Genomic DNA, 26,253 nt, shown 5'->3' on the forward strand with positions numbered 1-26,253 from the left:
ACCAGTCCTTCACAGGGCAACACAGACACACACACATTCACACTTTGGAGTCGCCAATCCACCTACTAACGTGTGTTTTTGGACTGTGGGAGGAAACCAGAGCACCCGGAGGTGTGCACGGACACGGGGAGAACACACCAACTCCTCACAAACAGTCACACGGAGCAGGAATCGAACCCACAACCTCCAGGTCCCTCCCTAGGGAGGGTCCTGGCCACCACCACAGAGTTCTATACATTTTTCTGAATGAGTTAGCACATGGTTTCTGAAAATCTTATTTCTTAATTTTATTGGAAAAATAAAATGCCCAGATTCAAACTCACTACATTACAGAATCAAGACATTATTGCTGTACACACAGGGTCTTTAAGAGAGATAATTAAATTTTACATTTTAGAACTAAAAGAAATAAACTTTAGGTTTCAGCCAAGCTTCTTGCCAATGAGGAATAAGCTCTATCGTCATCATTCTGCCTCTTCTCTGTCAGCTCCTAAGGAGCAACTGCATGTGCAGTTGCTTTATGTAGACTTATGTATTTTATGTACATTTATGTAATTTATGATGGGGTAGATTTAAATTTTGCAAACATCTTGCCATTTCCTTAGAAACCCCAGGCCTTCTTTATGTTGATCTTTTTGAATTTTATTTTGTTTGAAAAGCAAACTTTATATTTAATGTCTACAACACACTCCACTAATGTCTGGACAATTCAGAATTAGAGTAAGGGGATCTGGATTGGTTAATTACAAGATTCCTATTTTTTTAATGTACTGCACAACATGTTGTAAAATGACTTAGGTAACACTAGAAATATTTTATTTGTGCTTTTGTCACTCAAATATACCTTATAGTAAATTTAAAAAGCAGATTATAGTTTTTACTGCATTTTACACAATTTCCTCTCTGATTTTCAAAATGGACTTTGCAGATCAAATTAAAGCTAAGCCTGTATTTGAGCAAAGAAATATGCCTGAAGTATAAGAAAATATCTTTCATTTACAGTTCTCCACTAGACACTCAGCTCCAATCTGGAATTGTGTCTGCAGTGCTATGCAACTTCAGCATCTTTGATTATGTCTGCTCATCAGTGAGTATTTCATGAACCCAATATAAAATAATAGTCCATTAATTAACACTAGAATGCCAATCATATGACCACAATTAACTTCTTTCTGTTTTTTTTTTGGATGTCCCAGTCTTCTGCAGTTGATGCTCTGTCCTCTGATCATCTGGTCACACTGCTCAGCTGCAAACTGCAGAGCAACTACTCCAAAGAAATCTGGAAACTTTTTCTCCAGAAGTTTGCAGTACCTATCAAGGATGCACTAGACAAGTTCTCCAGCATGGTATAGGACTTTGACCTGTAATGCAGTAAAATTTAGACATGTCATTAGAATGTAGCTTTGAAATGCCTACTTTTTTTCTTGCAGAACACCAACATCACTTTGCCTAATCCCAATTTCCTCGATGCTGTGGGAGAAGTGATAGTCAGCAATTTCACTGTTGAACAACTGACAAATGTTACTTTCATCACAAAGTGGTTCCAAATAATCCTCAAACCATTTTTATCATCAGTGTCCATAGATGTCCTCTCCATTCTCAGCACCAAGAACTTCAGCTGTCAGGCATACCAAGTTGTGTAAGTATGCTCAGTGGAGTGTTATAACATTTGTTTAGTAAAAATATCCAATAAATTACAACTTCTGATCTTTTCTCATCCAATTTAGGGTGGCAGTGTTAAGCAAACTAGAACCTCTTTTGAAACAAAGTCAAAAAGCTTCTATCTACAGTTTCTTCATCCATCCCTTCCTCTCAGGTATTTAGATGACTTGTATTTGAACACTCAACATGTCTAGAATAACTCCTTCTGACAGATATATTGACAGTTAAGAAACAAGAAATTTCCAGTGTGTCAGGAATCACGGATGGAGGACAGATGGAGGCGGACACACTCGCTAAAACACAGTATTTTATTTACGAAATATAACAAAGTGACTTTAACAGAAAGACAACACACAGGGAGCTAAGCAGGCTAATCTGGACACGGGGGCAAAACAGAGTAAACAGGACAGACAGACTTGAGAGATAACCAGACTATGGAATGAAACAATACTAAGGTGAACGCCGGAGACAGACAGACTGACAGACTGGGTAGCAACATAATCTGGGAAACAGCAGAGACAGCCAGACTAATCCTAAAAGGGAGAACTAATGCAAACGGGAAAGACAGACAGACTAAAGACCTAAACAGAAATACTTAAGAGACCTTGAAAGCTAAACGAACACATAGTTAAAGCTAAACATAAACACATTGCTAAATTAGAAACTAAACACAGAGGGCTATAGCAAACACGACAGACAGACTTAATACCATGACCTAGGAAAAGACAGAGAGAGAGAGACAGAGAGAGAGAGAGAGAAAGAGAGAGAGAGAGAGAGACAGACAGACAGGACACAGCAACAATGGAAGAGGACCAACATGACTTGGGGAATGAAACAAATGACCAACAAACAAGTAGCGAGACAAGGGAACTTAAATACATAACACAGACAAGACACACCTGAGAGAGATAACGAGAAGGAGGGACAAGGAGGCGGAACAAGGGCGGAGACATGGACAATAACAAACAGAGCCATGTGCTAAGAGAGCACATGGTGGGGAAAACAAACATGACAGGACGAGGGCGTGACACAGTGCCTTATTCTTGGAGAGTGTTTTAACTCCTGAAGCCAGGAAATTAAATGTTTTTTATGTGTAATAAATTGCAGTGCATTTCAAATACTCTGGTGTTCCAGGTCACTCTTGTCTGCAGTCAGTGAGCAACGACTCTGATTGGGTGCTGAACAATTTTGGCCAATTCAGGAGCTTTGCCTCATTCACTGATTTCATCAGCCTGAAAAGTGACTTTAATGGAGTGAGTTAACCATGTACATCACATTCCCATCATATATATATATATATATATATACAAACCGGATTCCAAAAAAGTTGGGACACTAAACAAATTATGAATAAAAACTGAATGCAATGATGTGGAGATGGCACATGTCAATATTTTATTCGTAATAGAACATAGATGACAGATCAAAAGTTTAATCTGAGTAAATGTAACATTTTAAAGGAAAAATATGTTGATTCAAAATTTTATAGCGTCAAATCCCAAAAAAGTTGGGACAAGGCCATTTTTTAACCACTGTGTGGCACCCCACCTACTTCTTTCAACACTCAACAGACATCTGGGGACAGAGGAGACCAGTTTCTCAAGTTTAGAAATAGGAATGCTCTCCCAATCATGTCTAATACAGGCCTCTAACTGTTCAATCATCTTGGGCCTTCTTTGTCGCACCTTCCTCTTTATGATGCGCCAAATGTTCTCTATAGGTGAAAGATCTGGACTGCAGGCTGGCCATTTCAGTACCCGGATCCTTCTCCTACGTAGCCATGATGTTGTGATTGCTGCAGAATGTGGTCTGGCATTATCTTGTTGAAAAATGCAGGGTCGTCCCTGAAAGAGATGACGTCTACATGGGAGCATATGTTGTTTTAGAACCTGAACATAGTTCTCTGCATTAATGGTCCCTTTCCAGACATGCAAGCTTCCCATGCCACAAGCACTCATGCAATCCCATACCATCAGTGATGCAGGCTTCTGAACAGAGCGTTGATAACAACTTGGGTTATCCTTGTCCTCTCTGGTCCGGATCACATGGCGTCCCAGTGTTCCATAAAGAACTCCAAATCGTGACCAATCTGACCACAGAACAGTCTTTTATTTTGCCACACTCCATTTTAAAAGACCCCTGGCCCAGTGCAAACGTCTGTGCTTCTGGAGCTTGCTTAGAAATGACTTCTCTTTGTACTGTAGAGTTTCAGCTGGCAACGGCGGATGGCACAGTGGATTGTGTTCACTAACAATGCTTTCTGGAAGTATTCCTGAGCCTATTCTGTAATTTCCATGACAGTGGCATTCCTGTTTGAGGTGCAGTGACGTTTAAGGACCCGGAGATCACGAGCATCCAGTAGAGTTTTACAGCCTTTACCCTTACGCACAGCAATTGTTCCCGTTTCTGATGATGTTATGCACGGTTGATGATGATAACTTAAAAGTCTTTGCTATTTTACGCTGGGTAACACCATTCTGGTATTGCTGCACTATCTTTCTGCACAACAATGGTGGAACTGGTGATCCTCTTACTATCTTGGCTTCAGAGAGACACTGACACATTGAGAAGCTCTTTTTACACCCAATCATGTTGTCAATTGACCTAATTAGTGTTAATTGGTCTTCCAGCTGTTCGTTATATGCTCAATTTCCTTTTTCCAGCCACTTATTGCTACTTGTCCCAAATTTTTTGGGATTTGTTGATGCCATGAAATTTTAAATCAACGTTTTTTTTACTTTAAAATGTTACATTTACTCAGATTAAACTTTTGATCAGTCATCTATGTTCTATTACGAATAAAATATTGACATTTGCCATCTCCACATCATTCAGTTTATATTCACAATTTGTTTAGTGTCCCAACTTTTTTGGAATCCGGTTTGTGTATATATATATATATTGTAATAGGTAAATAATCCACTGCACATCCAAACATGTGAATTGTTAAACTACTGGAACTAATCTGACAGTTCTTCTAATAATAATTTTTATAGGGGCAGGGCTTGGTGATGTTAAGAGCGATATTGGCAATCACAAGTGCAGTGTTATTTGAGATTGTAGTAGCAGTAGGTTTGGCAGATTTGAAGAATCTTGTTAGCCCATGGTTTATAATGTATTCCATTTTTTTTTTCATTTTTATGGCACTCTATATCTAAGTATGATCTTATTATATTACTTGTTAGTTGTGGTGTTTTAGGATTTAAATCAGTCACAAAAGTTTAATTCTTCCTCATGAATCCTCCTGCTACAGTTTCTGTTTCACACTTTCTCTACCAGGTGAATGCAACAGATGTTCTTACTCTGACCCAGCTGGCAGAGCTCTGTTCTGACCCCTCTCAACTCCATGGTGCTCAGGATGTAAACACTGTGATGGCAGCTGTTAGCCCAGACCAGTTTACCTCCTTCTTTGACATCCTCACTCCTCACATCATGGTACTAAACACTTATTTATTGCATTCACAATTTTGTTAATATGCTGAAGTTGGTATTAAGCACACTTCACATTTGCTATAATCCATGGGACTTGATATTGTTTCAGAATTGTAGGTTTCAGTGTAGGTATACCAAATAAACTTGTTGAGCTGCTTTGGGAATTTACTTTGTTTAAACGTAACTTTGTTGTGATGTTCTAACATTTTCTCCTGGTGTGTGTGGTTGATCTTAGCAGAATGTGTCGCTCTACTCCAGTGATGAGAAGGAAGCCTTCCTCAAAGCTGTACTAGACAGAGGGGGTCTCTCCTCTGCAGCAGTGTCTGATTCAGAGGTGCTGCAGTGGGTGAATGTTCGGTTATTGCCCTTCCTCTCAAGCCTCTCCTCTGCAGATGTAACACTGTACTTCAGCATCTTCAGTAACCGGAGCTGCAACACCAGCCAGGCAGGGTATGGATACCTAAACAAACCAGTTTAAAATTCACACATCTGTTTCTATGTCTCTGTTTACTGTGGGTTTATGGTTTTATTTATTTATTTCATTTTTATTTAGTCTTTATTTAACCAGGTCGGTCCCATGGAGACACTCTGATCTCTTTTCCAAGGGAAGCCTGGCTAAGACAGCAGCATAAAACATCAGTTTCAACATTTAAAACAGACAATTTACAATTACACCACAGCACAGCAAATCAAACAACAATAGTATAGAAAAATTACAAAATAACAATATAAATTAAATTACAAATAAATTAACAAATTAAAATATAAATTAAAATATCAGTAGGGTTGAAACTTCATAAAAAGCAAGACCAGGGACAATAAGAGGCAGATTCTAGTTTCCTTACAAGATTGCTGAATGTTCCAAGAGAAATTAATTTTCAGTTTCAGAAATTTCAGTTTCAGAACACTCTGCAGGGAGTTTCAAGCTGTGGATGCAAAATGCATAAAGGAGCACTTTCCGTAATTAGCGCAAACTTTGGGAACATTAAGCAGATAACAATCACTGGAACGTAGGGAATATGTACTCTAGGTTCTTGAGATAACCACATAAATATTGAGGGAGATGGCCTAGGATGGCTTTATATATGAAAATATGCCAATGTGAAAGGTGACGTTTAGCCGGTGAGGGCCACTCAACTCTGCCATATAAAGTGCAGTGGTGACTGCAGCGATGTTACAGGGGCATGCATATAAATAAGGTAACCATAATCCAATACAGGGAGAAACGTAGCAGTAGCCAGCTTTTTCCTGGCAATAAATGTAAAACATTTAGCTTTAGAAATAGAGGTTCTAAACCATCTGGACCTGCAGATTTGGTATTATCCAAAGAAAGGAGAGCTCTATGGACTTCTTCCACTGTAAACAATGAAAAACAAACAAGACTGACCATCAGCTAGAACAGAAGGCACTGGACTTAGAGCTGGTGGGTCAGTTTGGGGAGGAGAGCTAGAGAACAGAGAGCCAGATTAAATGAAATAATTTTAAAGCAATCAAGCATGGAAGTTCTATCAGATATGGTTGTATTATTGTAAGTGAGGCTAGGTGGGAGACCACTACGATTCTCATCAGCTGAAATAGATCTAACCACCTTCCAAAATTTCTTGGAATCATTTAAATTTTACATTTGCTAGTACAGTCGCAGTCACACAGCTCCAGGGACCTGGAGGTTGTAGGTTCGTTTCCCGCTCCGGGTGACTGTCTGTGAGAAGTGTGGTGTGTTCTCCCTGGGTCCACGTCCCTGAACTGGATATGGGGTTACAGAGAATGAATGAATGAATGAATGAATTTGCTAGTACAAACAACACCCGTAGAGGCTGAAAAGGAGAGGTGAACACAGAAGTCTTTGGGGAGGAGTTCAGGGTGGCTTACGAATGCTTATGAAGCCGGACCCCCAAAAATTTACAGAAATGCTGGTTATTAACTGTTACAGAATGGACAGGTTCAGGTACCCTGGTTGAGGTTTGACTGGTGTCCTGGATCGTGTGTAGGTGAATGAAAGAGGTTAGTGAGTCTATGAATTAACTAACTTTTACTACCTACGGGACTCGAACCCACAACCACTGGAGCTAGGTAGTGTCACTATGACTGTGACACTACCTGCTGCGCCACCGTGCCACCCTGGACTGAGTGTTGCTAAGTCCAATTTCTACTTCAGTGTAATTAATGGTGGTTGGGTAATGGAGAGAGGTCTGAGGCTGGCAACGATAGGTGGAAAGTGGATTAGTAGCAGCCATGAAGTCAAGTACTACAGAGGGGCAGCATTAATAAAGCAAGATGTTCTTCGTCGGCAGGTATGCCATGATGGTGCCTTTCCAATTGCATAGAGGGAACTGAGAATGGAAAGGTGATCTAGAGGGATGACAAATGAGGCCAAATTAGAAGCCCAAAAGTTTGTCATCACCTCATGAACGGTGAGACAGAGAGAAGGCAGTTTGTCACACAGGAGCAAACTCTGAAAGAGATAAAATTCAAAAGGTGCTGGGGAGCTCAAGCAAGGGTTGACTCAAAGATAGTGAAGATGCCTAGATGGTGATGAAAAACAGGTGCCAGAGAAGAGGCAGCATGTGAGAGGGTGAATTGAATTTGAGGTGGCATACAAAATTTCTTGGAATCATTTAAATTTTACATCAAATCAAATCAAATCAAATGTATTTATATAGCGCTTTTCACAACTGATGACAAAGCAGCTTCACAGAATTCCAGTAAGACAAAGATTTGACATGAAATGTAAAAAACAAAATGTAAAACCCTCAAGTGAGCAAGCCAGGGGCGACAGTGGCAAGGAAAAACTCCACCAGCTGAGGAAGAAACCTTGGGAGGCTCACAAGGGGTGACCCATCCTACTCTGGTCAATCTACTGATAATAATAGTTAGTAGTCCATGAGAACTTCAGTGTAGGGACAGCTTCAAGGCACTTGGTAGTTGCTGGAGCTTGGGCAGCTGATCTGAAGCGTGGAGGAGGATCTCGACAGTCATCCATCAGTGTCCAGACAGACAGGTGGGCAGTCATTTACTCGGAAAGATGTAAAGGGATGGAATTAATTTTGAACTGTTTGGTGTTTGTAAAGTAGAAAATATGAAAATTTCCAGAGTGTGGCTAATGACTCCGGCAGATCTGACTATGACAGCTTTAACTAAAAGGAGAGAACCAGAAGGACACATAGACACGGGAGCGTCCTGAAACACTGGCACCCCTCCGCTCCACCGTCAACAAACCTGAGTGATCATGAGAAGCGGCGGGACGACAGCACCAGCGTCTCAGTTTACTATAATTCCCTGTGTCCATGGACCCCACGGATCTGCCGCCTTTATCTATGGGGGAGCATTAGCTATCAAAATCTAAACTAAACAAATGAGTTTTTAGCCTAGATTTGAAGATTACGACTGTGTCTGAGTCCCGAACATTTTCTGGAAGATCATTCCAGAGTTTGGGAGCTTTATGAGAAAAGGCTCTTCCCTCAGCTGAGGCCTTCTGAATTCTGGGAACAATTAAAAATCCAGTATTCTGTGATCTGAGTGAACGTGGAGGCTCATAATAGGAAATTGTATCTTGAAGGTATTCAGGAGCAAGCCCATGTAGAGCTTTATATGTTAATAACAAAATTTTGTAGTCAATGCGGAATTTAACAGGCAGCCAATGAAGTGATGATAGAACTGGGCTAATATGTTCAAATTTTCTAGTTTTAGTGAGGACCCTAGCTGCAGCATTTTGAACTAGTTGAAGTTTTCTTAAATTACTGCTGGTGCATCCTTACAGTAGTGCATTACAGTAGTCAAGCCTTGAAGTAATAAAGGCATGTACTAATGTTTCTGCATCCTGAAGGGATAAGGCATTTCTAATCTTAGCAATATTGCGAAGATGTAAAAAAACTGTCCTAGTGATACTGCCTATGTGTTGATCAAATGATAAATCCGGGTCAATTATGACACCAAGATTTTTTGCTGCTGAACCAGGTTTAACTGGAAAGTCAGCAAGATTTAAAATTAAATCTGATAATTTATTTCTTGCCACTTTTTACATTGTTGCAGAAAGATAAAAGTCAGATTTGGCTTTTATAATCAGGAGAGTGAAATGATTTCTGAGTTTCCTGAAAGTGAGCCAATCAGCCTCAGACCCAGTTTTTCTGGCTATAGCCCATGCAAGGTTTTTATTTCATAAAAGGTCAGACAACTCAGGCATATAACTCGGAGCATTATTCAAAAACAAGTTAGTGAGTGAAGATTTGTCTGGGAATTTTAAACTGAGATGTGTGAAATTCTCAATGAGCTGTTTGAAGTTAAATGTAACACAGACATCCTTGAAGGCATCAGATAAAGATTTTAACCAATCCCTATTTAGAGACCCAGTGTAAATTATTTTATTATAGTTCAGGTGAGCTAACAACCCACCACAGTAAACCCATGTGACACCTCAAGATTAATAGATTGATTTAGACTTTCACACTGAATTTAGATTTGCAATAAATTGCAACTTAAAAAAATTGCATTGTCAGAATATGATTTACTGAGCCATGTTTCAGACAAGACAATGACATCCGCATCAGTTGATTTGGCTCAAATGCATAGCATATCAATATCTGGGAGCAAGCTGTGAATATTCAAATGGATTACACCTAGCCCTGACCTAGCTTTAAACTCATTTAGGGTGTTCCAATGTAACAATATCAGTTTCAGTGTAAGTAAGTAACAATATCAGTGTAAGACAGAAATTAGGATTAGAAATAACAGCAGGCAAGCTGATTTGTATCATGATTGTTGGGTAATGCCCTTTTGCAATGTGAGTAAGTTGGGCAAGTGACATTTCTGATAGGACAAAGTTAGACTTTAAGACAAATGCTAACAAGGCACAACTAGTTGGCATAGTTAAAAGAGTCTACATATAAAAGACAGCACTGGTCTGCTTGGCCTGCTGAACAGAGCGGCTATTGAAGGGTTTAGAACGATCACAGGGAGTACACCTTCCATGTTGTTCACACTACACTGGACCTGCTGAAGTCCCAGAGAGTAGCAGCAGCAACAAACAAAGCCAGGGAGAAGTATATTCCAAAATGGACTTCATTCTGGTGAGGGCTGCCTGCAGTATCAGGAGCCTAGCAGCCTATGGAGGCCAGCTAATGTAGAGCTGGAAGCTGGTAGCCTATTGGAAGCTGGCTACTGCAGAGATGAAAGCAAGTATTTGGATGGAAACCAGCTGCTGCGGGGCTGGAAGCTGACAGCCTGATGGAGGCTGGTTTCAGAGGGTTAACTCCTGCTTAGCTCTGCTTGGCTCTGCAAAGCTGGTAGATCAAGTAAACCTAGGACAACTGATTCAAAATATATCATCAAAATAAGTCAGGTTAAAACAAAACTTAAAACTTATGTAGTGAGAGAGGAAGGTATGTACCCTGTTACTTCAGAATTGTGTAGTCTGACTCTGATGAAATCTTTCCTGTGTTGTAACAGAGTTAGAACTTTGGACTCTCTGAGTTCAGCTTTTAACATCAACACAACAGCACGGATCCACAACAGCATCCTACAGCTTCTCACTGGTATAACATCCTCATACTCCGTCATTAATAAAAATGTATACTTCTTTTAAGTTTGGATGGATTGGTTACTGTTTTATTTCCCACAGGGAATAGTTTGGGTTGCTATAATGGAGGGGATTTCTACACCTTCCTCAAGAGCACCTTCCTCAGTTTTGGGTTTCCTGACCTGAGTACCTTCCTGTCTCTCATCCCAGCCAGCCGCCAGCAAGAGGTACTATTCACTATTTGAGAAATATTTGTGTGCTATAGCCCCACCTAAGGATGCAGTTGCACCACAATTTAATCATGTCATCTGACACCTATGCCTATGAATTTTTGTAATCTTTGGAGAAAGCGTTCTTGAGTTCCACCCATTATTGGGAGGGGCCTAGAAGCCTCACCGTGATGAAAGTTCAAATTTAGGATTCTGCTAAAACCACATATGTGTATTTTTGGTAAAAATCCAGAGAGCAGTTTACATAGAAATGTGTGTTTGCATTTCTAAGCTGAATGCCTATAATTCATTCTCTACCTACATCTTGTGGGTGAATTAAATATTTGGATCAAGTCTATGAAGTTTTGTAATATTTGGTGAAAGTGTTCCTGAATTATAGCTTTATTTTTGTGTTGTATTGAATGCATGCTCCATCAGTTACTAGGAGGGTCCTGGAAGCCACGCAGTGATAAAAGTCAAAATTGTTTTGAAAAATTATTAAAGCTCAGGTTCTTCTGAGTCTGCTAATACCACATATATCCATGTTATGTAAAAATCCAGAGCAGTTTGCATTCAAATATATTATAAATATATATTAAATATATATTTCCATTGCTAAGATGAATGACTATAATTAATGATGTAATTTAATGTAATGTAATGATAATAATTATTCACCACCAGACGGCGCTCAAATATTACTTATACAACACACCAATACTGACACTTCTGCAAATACATTATAATAATTGTTGATAGTTTTTGTTTTAACTAGATTTTCTCTAAACTGTTACTGAATAATATGTGGAGTCTCAAAGTGAAATAAGTATTGCATCTTTTTGGGTGGAGTACCTCAATCAATCAGTGCAGTATTGTTGTAAATAATTGGTTCTATAAACTTATTATGGAGTTTCCAATTGTGATTTAAACATTTTTACCTATGCAAAGCTAAAACTGAATGTGACATTTATTTTCATTTTGTTAAGATGATGAAAATGAAAAGTATTTGAAATACTTGCACACCGGGGTTTGATTCCATATTACTTCAAATTTTCAAGAGGCTTATGATGTGCTATGGATCTACAAGTCACATGTGGCATAATATGAAAACAAATGCCTTCTTGTCTGATAGGTTAAGGGTTCAAACCCCATGCTGGATTGTAAAAATAAATGTGATCATGCCTTGGGACCCTGGTACACAGAGGCTATTACAAAAGTGGGTTAACTGAAAAAGAATTATTTTAATGTTCATAGTAATATTGCAAAATCTGGATCAATAAATCACAAGCTTGTGAAGTGTGAGAAAAGTTTAATGAATGAATTTGAACTCAAATCCAGTGGCTATTTTGTTTGGTGTGTTTTATATTTGAGTGCATATTGATCCCAATTCAAATGGTGCAAAGAAGACACAAAAAGCCTTGTGCCACAATAATTGAACAGCCTAGGTTCAAATCCACTCATTGATTAAATTTGTGAAGTGACACACTAGAACTGTTCTCAGTTGAATTCTTTATTATTACAAAAGAAGTACATTTTAACTAGATTACATAAACACTGTCTCATGCATTAAAATGGATCATTTTCTTGTGGTACAGTTTAAGGCCTAGTTGTCCTGAACTGCTAAAGGAGTGATTGTGCTGTTATTTACTTGAACCCTCAGGTCACCACTTGTGGCTATATTTCTCAAATTTATTTATTTATTTATTTATTTTGCCTTGGTCAATAAATCACCCTGGAACACAACTAACACAGAGTCCACATGTGAATGGGCCAGTGAGTATTGGTGGGAGTTTACCCACAGTTCCATCTCTCTATAATAAGCTGTTCTCCTCTCTGTTCTGTAGCTGTTGGGCTCCATCTCTCCAGGAGAACTGAGTGAATTTCTGAACAGTCCAAACACAGTCAGGAATGGGTCAGATCTCTGCACACTTCTCAAAAACTACAACAGCACTAACCAGTATCTGGAGAAGGTACACCTGTGTTCATCCCACCTCTCTCTCTACCTTTCAGTCCTACCTTTATCCTCCTTCAGTCCTGCTGTTAATGCAGTGATCTCTGTTCATTCTCCCTCTCTTTCTCTCTGGGTTTGACTCTCAGGTTTATTTAATGCAGTTCTCCATCTGTAACTCTCTCTTTGTCCTGCCTCTGTTTCTCTGAACAGGAGCCAGTTATATCTGCAGTCTTAGGAAGGCAGACTCTGGGCTGTTTTTGGTCTCGTGTTCTCAGTGCATCATCTCTGAATGAGGTGAATCAGTGGTTTAATGTCACACTTTCTCAGTACCTAACCTTCCTCAGCTCTCAGCTCATCAGCCCCACAGAACTCAGTGGTGCCACCTGCCTGTCGTACCAGAAACTGTGAGTCTGAGAAAAACATCAGCTTTCTGTAATGTAAATGAATACATTTCTGCAGTGAAATAGTAAAGTGACTAATGTTTGTGTTGTTTTGAGCAGGATTTCAGTCCTGGGGAACAACTATAATTTCTCCAACACTGATTTCACTGCAGCTGATGTGTACAGCTCTATAAAGGTCTATCTGAACAGCAGCGGTGAGCAGAGCTACAGTCTTCTCTGACGAGGCACTACACATTTATTGAGTATACACTGTGTTCACTGGATTACTTGTGCATGATTGTGCTTGTGTGGTATGTTGCAGATGGCTCTCCTCGCTGCTATAACTCCTCTGATCCCCTTTTGAACTCCACTGCCTGGTTTTCCAACAATATTGGATTCTTCATCACCTTCATCACCCTCACTGATCTCCAGTCCTTCGTCTCTGAAAATAAGGTAACCATCACATAGAAAACTTGAATGTAAATGTAGCACAAACACACACATTTATACATTACTGTATGAATCTGTCCTGCAGATAAGGGTGTTCCTGGAAAACCAAAAAAATATTGAGCTATTTAACACCTCAGGAATTGCATCCAACGTCACCACGTACTACAGCACAGAGCTATTCATCCAAAATCCTAACTACAACCCCCTCAGGTACCAAACAACACACTAAATACTACAGTACAGTTATACATCCAGAATCCTAACTACAACCCCCTCACGTACCCACTACACCCTAAACACTACAGTACAGTTATACATCCAGAATCCTAACTACAACCCCCTCAGGTACCACACTACACACACACAAAAAAAAAGACTTGATCGATTTATTTAGGTCTAAAAAACTTATTAAAACATTATTTTGCTAAATAAATGTATTCTTGGCCCTAAGTATAAAATTAAATCTATACAACTGGACACATTATAATCAGATAATTGAAGTTAAAATGTCTTTCTTGCTATTTGGTAAATTATCTCTAAATATGCGTAGTTAAATGTGTGTGTGTGTGTATGTGTGTGTGTGCGTGTGCGTGTGTGTGTGTGTAGTTTGCCAGGTGTACTGTTGTGTGGAGCTCCTGCTTCTGTGTTTGTTTCTATTGGACCTACAAACAGCACAACAATCCTGGGGAGAATCAACCAATTCTGCCCACAGATTAGTCCACAGGTAAGCTTCAGTGTAAAGATTTATTTTAGCCCTTTAAAATGTATTAGTGTTTTACATAATTAGTGATTCCATGTTTCCTCCTCTTTACTCAGGTCAAAGCAGCTCTGGCAGCAAACTTCCCAAACATATCTATGAACACCATCCAGACGCTTGGTAACCAGAGCATCGGCCTGTCAGAAGGTCAAATAATTGCCGCTAGCCCTGCTGTCTTTAACAGTACCTTGCCCATACTGAGCAATATCACAGGGTGGAACCAGGGTCAGCTCAACAACCTCATCCAGAGTATCACAGTGGCAGGATATAATGTGAGTTTTAACTACTTACAAACAAACTACTGTAAAGCTTTTTTTTGCCGTGGAACAAAGGTCAGTACAGGTCTCTCATTTGGAGCTTTACTAATACAGTCATGTATATTTTATGTTATGTGTATAATGCTAATGTCATTTCTGAACTGGAAACTGCTTGTCTACTACAACCCCTGGCAAAAATTATGGAATCAACCAGTCTCTGAGGATGTTCCTTCAGATGTTTAATTTTGTAGAAAAAAGCAGATCACAGACATGACAAAAAACTAAAAGGCATTTCAAATGGCAACTTTCTGACTTTAAGAAACACTAAAAGAAATCAAGAAAAATGATTGTGGTAGCCAGTAACAATTAGATTTTTAGAACAAGCACAGGGAATAAGTTATGGAATCACTCAATTCTGAGGAAAAATTATGGAATCATTACAAACAAAATAACACTCCAACAAATCACTAGTACTTTGTTGCACCACCTCTGGCTTTTATAACTGCTTGCGGTCTCTGAGGCATTGACTTAATGAGTGAGAAATTATTATTATTTCAGACACACTGAGGGGGAGTGTAGGCATGTCCTATGTCTGACACATCCACAAACTGAAATTCTCTGTTGAAACCATGGACACTGCTCCTCCACTAAAGAGAGAGACAGACATGTTCGAACGCCAGCGTCCATGATGGTGGGGGGGTGGGGGGTGTTAGTGCACAGGGAGTGAAGGACTGTCACATCTGTGAAGGCACCGTTAATCCTGAAAGATATATACAGGGTTTGGAGTGAACCACTGCCTTTTTTAGGGAAAACCTTATTTATTTCAGTGAGACAAGGGCAGTCCACATTCTGCATGGATTACAGCAGCACGGCTTAGTAAAAGAGTCCAGGAGTTAAACTTGTCCAGACCTGTCCCCCACTGAGAGCACCTTTGGCTTTATGAAACACAAACACTGTAATAAAGACCTGAGCTGTGGAGCAGAATCAGAAAACAGTTCATTGTCAGAACAACAACAACTGGTTTGTTCAGTCCCCAAATACCCAAAGAGTGCTGTTATAGAGGAGCTGAGGAACACAGCGGGAAACACCACACCATCACAACTTAATCCTGCAGTAATAGTGTTTTTTCCAGCGACACGTGTCGAAATGATAAGGGCAGGTACCATGCAGTGGAGCCAGCTGGGCAACTAACTGCTTAATTAGAGTTTATTGTTATTAGAGCAAGTTTCTATTTAAAATAAACCTAATGGTACATATTCACAAATGATTTGTTGAATTAAAGCCCGTGGAGAAGTGTGTATAACCAGCACAAGGTTACAGACAGATAGTGTAAAATTCTTTAGAATATATTTTATTATATTACTACTGAATGGTAATGAATGGTATATTGATTAACAGATCGACAGCGGCCCCTCCCTGGTGAATCTGGGCACACTTATTGGAGGCGTTCACTCTGCCACAATCTCCAAAATTCCATCTACTGATCTTCTGTCCATATCCCAGAATCCAAAATTCATCAACAACATTCAGTCAGCTCCAGTGATTCTGCAAGAGACCTATGTCCAGAAGGTACTCACACACACACACACACACACTATGTCCGGAAGGTACTCACACACACACACACATACACACACACACACACACACACACAGAGCAGAGAGAGAGAGATAAAGAGAGTGAGAGGGAGAGATAGAGAGGGACACTCCTGAAGACACTGTTAAACTCAATGATTCTACAACATATATACATCAAGAATGTACAGTTACAGATAAATCCAGAAGAAAATGGTGCAGAAGTTAACTCAGTTATGTTGGCATTCTTTCTACCAGATTTTGTCTGTAGACCAGAACAATGTGGTGGCAAATGTTCCAGATGCATTGGCAGGATTTATCCCTCCTGTGATACTGTCATCTCCAACTCCTGTTAATGTTTCACTCATCAACAAAAAGAGCTGGACACAAGAGCAGGTAACAGAACTCACTCCAAAGGTAATACCGCTTCAACTCTGATAAACAGTCTTTTAAATCTTTAATGATTTGTACTTATTTTCTTTCTACAAGGCTACGGTGTTGTTCAAAGGGGTGGCCAGTGTCAGTGAAAAACCAGAAGAGTGAGTTAATGCAAATAACCTCCAAAAAATCTAATTTTTAAAAGAATTTCATTGTTGAAGATAAATAATCAGTCTAGATGTGATAATGCTTTTTTCCCCCAGTATTGAGAATAAAGTTAGGGAAAATTTAGTTTTGGTTCAGATTGCTGTGTCCTAACGAGAATTATTACAGAATGTTCAGGGCCTCTTTCAGGTGAATCTCGACATTTATGTACTAAATATGTGCGTGTGGGTGTGTGTGTGTGTGTGTGTGTGTGTGTGTGTGTGTGTGTGTGTGGGTGTGTGTGTGTGTGTGTGTGTGTGTGTGTGTGTGTCGCCCCCTACAGGCTGTCAGTATCTGTACTGCAGGGATTCACCTGCACCTCAGTCCAGTCCCTTTCACTGCAAAAAATTGAGCTGCTGATCACAGCCTATAGACCACGGCCAGGCAGAAGCAAAGTCAGCCTTAAAGAGACTCAGGTACTGTTTAACCAACATGTTTACCACTAATAAATACTTGTTATATGTTAATTTATCTTTATAGTTGAACGCTTACAAAATTTAAAGAATAGGTTTCTTTAAGTCTTAAATATGGATACCAATTAAATGTGAAGAGGTGCTTACAGAGCTTCAGAGTAATCTGAGAGCTAAGAAGCAAATTGTTCACTATGAAAAGACTTATTAGTTTCAGGGTCACTGTGGGGTAACAGGTGGGTGTTAGACAAAGAAGTATTTCTCATCTAACTCATATCCAAAGTTAAGGACTGTCCAATAGAAATCTGCTCAGTTCTGTTCTTATTGGACAGGCTTTATTTGGGCTTGAGTTTTATGGATGAACTGAGAAATCCTGCTTTGTGGAACACCCCAGTTTAGATTCAAAATGATAGACATTGTATGGGTAACGTGGCAAATTTAAATGGCTTCACAAGATGGCTTCAAGGTGAGACAGCTGCCAAAATAACAACAAAAAACTAAAATGTCTAAGATAAAAGTTACATATCACCATGTAAATGAATGGAAAAATACTATTTTACTGTTTGTTCCTCTATGTATGAGGAGACAGCAAGGGAAGTTTCAGTTTATAGATATAAGCAAGGCCCAAACAACCAAACTGAAACAAACTAATAATTTGAAGAACATGAATCAGAATACGGGGTGGCACAATGGTGCATTCGAGTCCCGCTCAGGGTCACTGTCTGTGAGAAGTTTGGTGTGTTCTCCCCGTGTCCACGTGGGTGCTCCAGTTTCATCCCACGCTCCAATAACACACGTTGGTAGGTGGATTGGAGACTCTGTTCCAAAATAACATACTTTAAGTACACTTTTTTTCCATAATGGGTAAGCAGATAACCCCAAATATTTGTACCCAAAAATAAACTCTGCTGGCCTGAAAATCACTTTCCCAAATTAGAAGGAACAGCAGTGAAACACTCCTTCCATTCACTAGTAGATAACAAGCACGTCGCCATTAGACACACCTGCACACCTGTTATGATAGCGGACAGCACATAGTGTTGAACACAGTAATTTGGATGTGTTCTCAGTAGTGCCATCGGGTCAGTGAAGAGAAATGTGAGTGTAACAGAGATGTAACTCAATGTGTTGTGTTACAGCTGACCTGCATGTACAACTACGTTAAAGGAGTCTCTTCTCTGAACTTCACTGATTTACATTCTGATGTGCTTCTATACTACAGGTCTGTAACACGCACACACACACACACATACACACACACACACACACACACACACATCTCTGACTTTCTCAGATGAGCAGTTATTTTACACAGCAGAGAAACTCAGGTCTGATACTTTGACTCTGGCTGACTGGACACTATAAGAGTAACTGACATGTGGGTTGTAGCCCCTGCAGACCTCACCAGAACAGCATCGATAAAAGGCTAAGCTGGAGACATAGCACAGACTTGATAACTCCCCTATTCAACACCATCAACAAAACTAACCCTAACCCTAGTGAAAATGTGAGTACAGGGGACGGCAGCACTGACATCTCAGATAACCACAAACCTCTAAGTTCATGAACCCACAGGTCTAGACCCTTTATCTAACAGGAGTCTAATTACATAATGCTTCACTAAATAAACAGGTTTTTAACATCAGCTAGAAAGCTGACAATGTGTCTGTGTCCTGAACAATGGACTGGAATTATATTCCAGAGCTGCAGGCCTCTGTATGAAGTGGTTGCTCTCCTGCGTTAGATTTATTAACTCTAGAAACAAGCTGGATGCCAACACCTTGTGATCGGAGTGGAGGTGATGGTTCATAATATAAAAAGAACTCACTCAGGGATTGAGAGGTTTGAAAACTATTCTAGTATTGACAGTGCAGAGCTGATAGTATTGGTCCAGTGTATTAAATGTTCCTGGGTCCTGGAAAAACTCTGACTGAGGTTACTCAGGCTTTTGCTGAAATATCCACAAAATGGCATTTTGTTCATCCAATTAAGAAGTGATTAAACATCAGCAGTTTCGTGTGTGTTTCAGCTATGACCAGGTGGACAAGAACTGCGTGTCCTATTTCAGTGCTCTGGGTGCAGCAGATTTCTCAGTTCCATCCAGTGTTCTCAACAAACAGTCCACGTTGTTCCAGAATGCACAGAACTGCCTGGTAAAAAGCACCCATAGCATTAATGTCACATCACAGCCTGGTAAACAGCACCTCACAGCCTCTTTTTGTTGCTGTAGGGAATATCTGGAGTGGTTCTGAACAGGACTCAGTTGGACATTCTGGGTAATATGACCTGCACACTGGACTCCTCCTACATCTTGAATTCTGACCCACTCATCCTGGAGAAACTGAAGAACTGTGGAGACCTTTCTGACTCTCAGGTCTCTGCTATAGAGACTCTGCTCATCAGTGGAAACACTCCTTATGGGTGAGGAAGACATTCAGCATCATGGAAAATGTGCTGAACGTTATGTAGATCTAAAAAAAACATTTCAAATAAAGACAGTCTAAAGTGAAAAATATCTAAACCAGTGTCATTGTGTTTTTCCTCAGTAATACTTCATCATGGAGATTAAACACTCTGAACCAGCTGGGAATCCTGCCCCTCTACCTCAAAAAAAGTTTTTGGAGTTATTTCTCTTCTGTATGTGAATTAAATCTCTCCATTTATCTAATGTTTCATTAAGAATTATTGTCCAATGGAAGGAAACAATGTTCAAATCCATCTGTGTGTGTGTTTTTTAAAGACTACAAAAAAGACGTTTCTGCAGTCATTCTTTCCAACCTTGAAGAAACAGAACACACCGATGGAGAAACTCAAGAGGCTCTTTACAGAAACAAGCACCTCTTCCAGTGGCATTCAAAAAAGATCACTTACAAAAGCAGGTACCTAGAAACAACAACAGGGGGCTTAAACAGAGCCCTGTGGGACACCACTGCACTCAACATTAGTTTTACTACAACACACATAAATCTCTCTGTCCACAGAGTGCACTGCAGGCAACATCACAGAGGCCGTAATCACAGATCCCTCATTTCCTTTTGGCTACGACGTCACCCAGTTTAATTCATGTTTGGAGAACAACGTACTAAAGGGCAACCCATCAGCCATCATTCAGAAAGTGGTGGACACCAGCATCCTGCAGGTCATTCTGGACAAATTAAACCAGGTCAGCATCACTGGATACGGTCTGTAACTGAACAGGGGTCATTAGTTTAAATGTTTATTTTTGATGTTGCAGATATCTTCATCTTACAGTACTTTGTGTTGTGGTGAAATGTTGATGTGTGTGTGTGTGTGTGTGTGTGTGTGTGTATGTATGTGTGTGTGTTTTTTTACAGATCTACCCCACAGTTTTTTCAGAGAGTCTGGTGCAAGTATTGGAAGCAGTTTCTCGTGTGGCAGATCTCAGTGACATCAGGAAGTGGAACATCACTACAATTGACACCCTGTCCTCTTTAATGAACCCAAGCAATGGAATCTGGACCTCTGAGCAGGTAGCTGTCTGTGAGTGTATCTGTGGGGGGTGCCCTGAGCACTGTGGACTAAACTGATATAAAGACCCAAACGTATTATTTTGACTGTAATTTCACAGATGACCTGTAGATGCTCAGAGCATGGAGAGCAAATTCAAAAAGCCAGTATCTGTCACACATACTCTTTTTTTATGAGTTTCTTTGACATGTCAATGTGTGTGTGTGTGTGTGTGTGTGTGTGTGTTGTAGAGTAATGCAGTGATTATGAAGTATCTGAGTGTGGCTGGTAACACTCTGGGAACTAATGAGCTAAATGCGATCCGCTCCTACATCTGTTCCTTAGACGTCAATGTTCTCAGCACCATCACAGCTGACAGTCTTATGTAAGTTCACACAGAAATGTACTAAAAATCTAGGAATTCAAGAATATACACAGCTCAAATCTTTCAGTGCATGCATATACACCAGATAAGTTAACCTATATATACACTTAAATATGCGTATATGCCCCACATTGCAGATTATCTCAGAATCTGGATAACAGATGCACTGCATGGTTTACTGCTCTGCAGATTTAAATTTCAGCTTCATGATGCCTCTCTCACTCATTTTTACTTTTATTTCTTTTCAGGAAAGCCAATTCTTTGAATTTGTCGTCATGTTCCATAGATCAGAAATCAGCTTTATACACCATCGCTAAATCCTCATTCAGCTCAATACGCAATGACTCAACGTCATACTATCAGCTCATCAACTCCTACCTGTGTAAGGCAATCTACACACACACTATACACATGCGATGCACACTATATACACACAAAACACTATACACAGACTCCTCATTCAGCTTAGTACAAAATGGTACTACCAGCTCTTCAGCTCTTACCTGTGTAAGGCAATCTACACAGACACATTACACACACTATACAAACACTATACATGCTGTGCATATGCTACACTCATGATACAAAATGCACCCACTAATTGGAAGATAAGGGATGCCTGGTGTTTGTCTGGAACACTGTTCTTAAGATAGTTCGGGAGGAACTTCTTGCAGGCAGCGGTAAATATAACTTTCCCTAATGTCTGAATTTTATGTTCAGGACATAAGTAAATAAACAGCTAATAACCTGTTTAAACAATCTTTAAAATACATTAAATAAACGCACTGTATTGTACACATTTATAAGCGCTTAAAACTGATATGTTACTATTCATATTAAGTAATGGTTAATTCCTTGCTAATAGCTAATTAACTGCTTGCTAAATGTTAATTAACCATTAAAAAGCTGACCTTAAAATAAATTGTTACCGAACTTCCCACTGCTGTGCACTCAATAACTAGAATAGTGCATTTTCTTGAGATAACACAGTGATCAATCAACTAATTTTTAAATTCTGACTGGTTGATAGGGTTTTAAAATACACGTAGGTAGTGATTATGGCATCCCCGTGATGGAGAATTAGGAAAAAAGTGAGCATATGAAAAATATATGAATCCACATATGCATAGATCATGTATGGGACATTTCCCCAGAGGTAAGAATATAGAGACATGTGATTGTAATAAACAAATAATATAGAGACATGAGAATTATTTTAAACAAATGAGTTTTATGGCAAAATGGTCAAAGGGATACTTAAGTTGTAACTCAGGCCTGAACTCTAGAAAAAACACTAGAAAAAATGGTGTAGCATGAGATTGTCTGGTACAGTGTGAAATACGACTTTCTTAGAAGACAAGGATACTTTTTAATTGGGATCCCAACTTTGTGCTCACAGCTATATCTCTAAAAGTGTGTGATTTGAGCCTCAGCTCGCTGGAAAATCATCTGCTGTGGCGATGTGCTTAACCACAAGTGCCTCTTGGCACCAGCTGTGCTTTTAAAAAGTGGGGAACTGTCTTATTTTACTTATTTACGACTGTTCTGTTCCTCCAGCACCAGGCACTGAAATCTGCTCTCTTTCAGAAATGGGTTTGTATAGTAAACACATGTCGTTGTGCACTGTCGGGCTGTGCTGAACTGAACTGCACAGTACCAAAAGCCCTTCACTCGACTTTGTGCTCACAGATATGATGCTCACCCAGCCCGACAGTGTCCCCTTCCAACCCCCAATGGCAATACCGTATTCTGTGTTAATATATTGAGATGATATGATGTTATGAAAAATGTGGATACCACCCATCCCTAGGGATGACTAACCACCACTCTGGGTGCATTCACTACCCCTAGTGCACCAGTGTTTGTGTGTGTTCACAGCCACAGATGGATTAAATGCAGAAGACACATTTCGATTTATGTTCTACAATGAAAAATAATTGCACACTTTTTTATGTGGTTGCTAAAGTGTTGCTAGTTTGTTAATTTATTTTCTCAGGTGGTTATTTAAGTGTTTATTTTCACAATGTGGTGTTAATAATCATAATATGGGCTCAGGAGGAACTGAAAAATTGACAGGATTTGCATAAAAAAAAAGAAATAAATAAAATTACAAGCCATATTTAACCATGACTCCTTGAGGTAAACTTTCCTCTAAACACTGAGGGTAAAATAAACACTCAAAAACTTTCATCCAACTTCTAAATTAAAGTCTCAGCGCTATATCTAAAATACAAAGCTGAATGCTCTCTTAACATTAAGTAATATTGGTTGCTTTAGGCAGAAGCTTGGAAGGTATCCAGTACTGGGACAGCATACTTGGCAGGAGCAGAGAGATTACGACATAATAAGTTGTCTGTGTAAAGACATAAGTAAAAATTGAGATACACCTAACTAACTTTTACATATATATTTAACAAATATTTCTCTTGTGGGAAAATCTTGTGGGAGTTATTGTGGGTTATTTTACAGTCCATGTGTTACTCAGTTACAGAATGCATTAAGGTGTGTGTGTGTGTGTGTGTGTGTGTGTGTGTGTGTGTTCAGGTGGAGCTCCTCTGTCAGACACAATAGCTCTTGTTCCTCTGAACATCAGCATGGACATCGCCACTTTCAGGTCTCTGATTCCCACTGTGATCACGGTATGAAATAATTCACTCCCCTCAGCTCTCAATCACCTCAGAGTTTACACCCCTCCACTCTACGTATACTCTAATATGTGCGTGTGTGTGTCTATGGGTTCCAGGCCCTGAATGTGAGCACTGTGCGGGATCTATTAGGAGTGAATCTTCCTGATCTGAAGCTGTTTGAGAACACCACACAGGTTCAGTCCTGGGTGCAGATGCAGTACAAGTCTGTGTTAGCCACCCTTGGCATCGGACTTCTGGGAGGAATAAATGACCCCACGAGCACCACATCTGCATCCATCTCCACCATCAACAATGTCAACACCAACATCAACAACAACACCACGGTTGGCACCAGCAGCCAGACTGTAGCTACTACAGCACACGGTAACACACTCACATCATTACTTCAGTTATATTACACTTTAATACTGCATTAACTACACATAATGGTAACACATCACTGTAGGACAGCTTTCATAAGGCTATATGAAAATTACAATCATAAACAAAAGTGTAGACTGGATTTGATTCCTGAAATAATGTAGCATGTGTTTATGTGTTTTCCAGGTTCAGGTGTTTTTCATCATGGTTCAGGAATGTGGTTCATCTCTCTGTGTGTAGGACTACTGACCATCACACTGCACACGGTCCGATAACAGTCAAAACACTACAATGAATATTCTATGAATATCTTTAGAAAAACCTTTAAAAAGTTCAGACTTAAAAGTAATATTATCTTATAGAGAAGTGTTCACTGTTTATTATGATTACATGTATAATAATTCAGTCAGAATCATTAGTATTATTTATATATGTTCGGTGCATCCTCATGTTTCTTCATCTTTGACTATAAATTAATTATATTAATATTGTGTTGGGCCTAAAATGCATTTTATTTATTCATTCATTCATTCTCTGTAACCACTTTACACTGTTCAGGATCATGGTGGGTCCAGAGCCTACCCCAAGTAAAATCCATTATGAAATGTATAAGCTATTTGATTGTGCTTGTTTATAAATTCTATATTTTGATTAAAATACTGTTCAGTATTGATTTTCCCAGTCATGATCAATAAATTATTAAGCATCTTCTGTTGCATTCAGGTTTCTTTATTCCAGCAAAGCTGCTGTGCAGTGTCAGTGGATAAACCTGATGTGTTCATTGTTGTCTTTAAGCCCAGTAACAGGGAATGGAAGAAACCTAGTTAATGCCTCCTTGGTGAAGACAGTGTTGATTACATAAGGGTTACAGAATGAGATCTATAGCTCTGTCCCACAGCCAAATCAGCACTCTGCTCATTGTTGAAGTTGCCAGCGTGTGAAGAGGTTTGCAGGGGTTAATTAAACATTCATTTACACATTATCTGTAATTGCTTCATCCGGATCAGGACCATGGTGAGTCTCGAGCTTTCCCAGAATCACTGGACACAAGGCATGACATCACACACTCACCCAGTCAACCACACACATCATCCAGTTGTGGATGAAATACATTCAATTAACCAATAAATATATATTTATATAGTGCTTTTTACAACTGTCATAAAGCAGCTTTACATCATTAGTAACAGAACAGATCATTTCAATCAAAGCCCAGTGCAAGCAGCTGAAAGCGACAGCGGCAGGAAAAACTCCATTGAGGCTTGAGGAAGAAACCTTGGGAGTCAAGTCTCACAGGGGACCCATCCTCCTTTGATAAACTACTAATAGAAATTTACAGTATCACCAGTATCAGAGTGTTGCTAATCCGAGTCCATATCTACTTCAGTGTAATTGATGATGGTGGGTAATGATGAGGGCTCAGAGGCTGGCAGCAGTAGATGGAGATGAGCAGCTGGTCTGGTGTGGAGAATCCATGAATGTGCTGTCATTTTCCCAGGAAACAGTAAAAAGATGGAGGTAGTTTGGTTGAGTGCAGTAGAAAAGCATATGTGAATGTAATCATAAGTGTCATGCCTCCAGCAGATCTGACTGTAACAACTGGTACCTGATTTAGAGATTCTCAAGGTAAAATATAAAGTAAATGTAAGTCCTTGTGTCAGACCTCCACTTCAGTAAAGGTACCAAAGTATTTGTTTTAAATACACCATACACACATTTTACACAAACTTTAATGGTTTCTAATGGCTACAGAATGTTGTTTAGAATCCATGTTCATGTAAATCCTCGTAATGAACATTGTACAGTTGGTGTGTGTGCTTTCAGGTGGAGCTTCTCTGGGAGAAACAGAGGCTATTTCTGCTACCCCCCACCTTCATATGTCTGAACCCAGCTGTGATCACAGTATGAAACAATTATGACACGTCACTGCAGTAGTGAATATTAAACTGCCAGTTCACTTATTACATACAAGCTCTCTTTAATTGAAAAGCTCAGCTTCAGGGAAATCAGTGGTTCTGCAGCCTTGACAATAAAGCTTTGCTAATACCTGGCTGGTGAAGATACTTTCTCTGTGGTTTAATTACATACAAGGAATGTACATAAATACCTTATTGCTTTTGCTTTCCATATTATCATTATATTAGTTAAACTATCAGGCATGACATTTTATCCCAGATGTTAAGAGAAATACAGAAATTAGAGGCTGTTACTGCTGC

General features: G+C 39.5%; 1 protein-coding gene across 1 annotated transcript in view; it reads left to right on the forward strand.

Moving 5' to 3' along the window:
• LOC136677072 (mucin-3B-like) overlaps positions 1–24,312 on the forward strand; it is a 66,331-nt gene extending 42,019 nt beyond the window's left edge. The window contains exons 3-34 of the mRNA XM_066654466.1: positions 1,003–1,087; positions 1,197–1,346; positions 1,431–1,639; positions 1,728–1,816; positions 2,797–2,915; positions 4,942–5,097; positions 5,330–5,544; positions 10,537–10,622; positions 10,709–10,833; positions 12,660–12,785; positions 12,977–13,170; positions 13,267–13,361; positions 13,469–13,599; positions 13,682–13,806; positions 14,203–14,320; positions 14,413–14,625; positions 16,009–16,179; positions 16,443–16,580; positions 16,674–16,723; positions 17,050–17,182; positions 18,316–18,398; positions 19,206–19,329; positions 19,407–19,597; positions 19,723–19,813; positions 19,917–20,055; positions 20,158–20,339; positions 20,512–20,667; positions 20,896–21,029; positions 21,278–21,411; positions 23,574–23,668; positions 23,773–24,040; positions 24,230–24,312. Of these exons, the coding sequence (XP_066510563.1) occupies positions 1,003–1,087; positions 1,197–1,346; positions 1,431–1,639; positions 1,728–1,816; positions 2,797–2,915; positions 4,942–5,097; positions 5,330–5,544; positions 10,537–10,622; positions 10,709–10,833; positions 12,660–12,785; positions 12,977–13,170; positions 13,267–13,361; positions 13,469–13,599; positions 13,682–13,806; positions 14,203–14,320; positions 14,413–14,625; positions 16,009–16,179; positions 16,443–16,580; positions 16,674–16,723; positions 17,050–17,182; positions 18,316–18,398; positions 19,206–19,329; positions 19,407–19,597; positions 19,723–19,813; positions 19,917–20,055; positions 20,158–20,339; positions 20,512–20,667; positions 20,896–21,029; positions 21,278–21,411; positions 23,574–23,668; positions 23,773–24,040; positions 24,230–24,312 (4,408 nt within the window). The remainder of the gene's footprint in view (positions 1–1,002; positions 1,088–1,196; positions 1,347–1,430; positions 1,640–1,727; positions 1,817–2,796; positions 2,916–4,941; positions 5,098–5,329; positions 5,545–10,536; positions 10,623–10,708; positions 10,834–12,659; positions 12,786–12,976; positions 13,171–13,266; positions 13,362–13,468; positions 13,600–13,681; positions 13,807–14,202; positions 14,321–14,412; positions 14,626–16,008; positions 16,180–16,442; positions 16,581–16,673; positions 16,724–17,049; positions 17,183–18,315; positions 18,399–19,205; positions 19,330–19,406; positions 19,598–19,722; positions 19,814–19,916; positions 20,056–20,157; positions 20,340–20,511; positions 20,668–20,895; positions 21,030–21,277; positions 21,412–23,573; positions 23,669–23,772; positions 24,041–24,229) is intronic.
• Positions 24,313–26,253: the final 1,941 nt, after the last annotated feature.

Source organism: Hoplias malabaricus, chromosome 2 (genome assembly GCF_029633855.1).
Source record: "Hoplias malabaricus isolate fHopMal1 chromosome 2, fHopMal1.hap1, whole genome shotgun sequence".
NCBI lineage: Eukaryota > Metazoa > Chordata > Actinopteri > Characiformes > Erythrinidae > Hoplias > Hoplias malabaricus.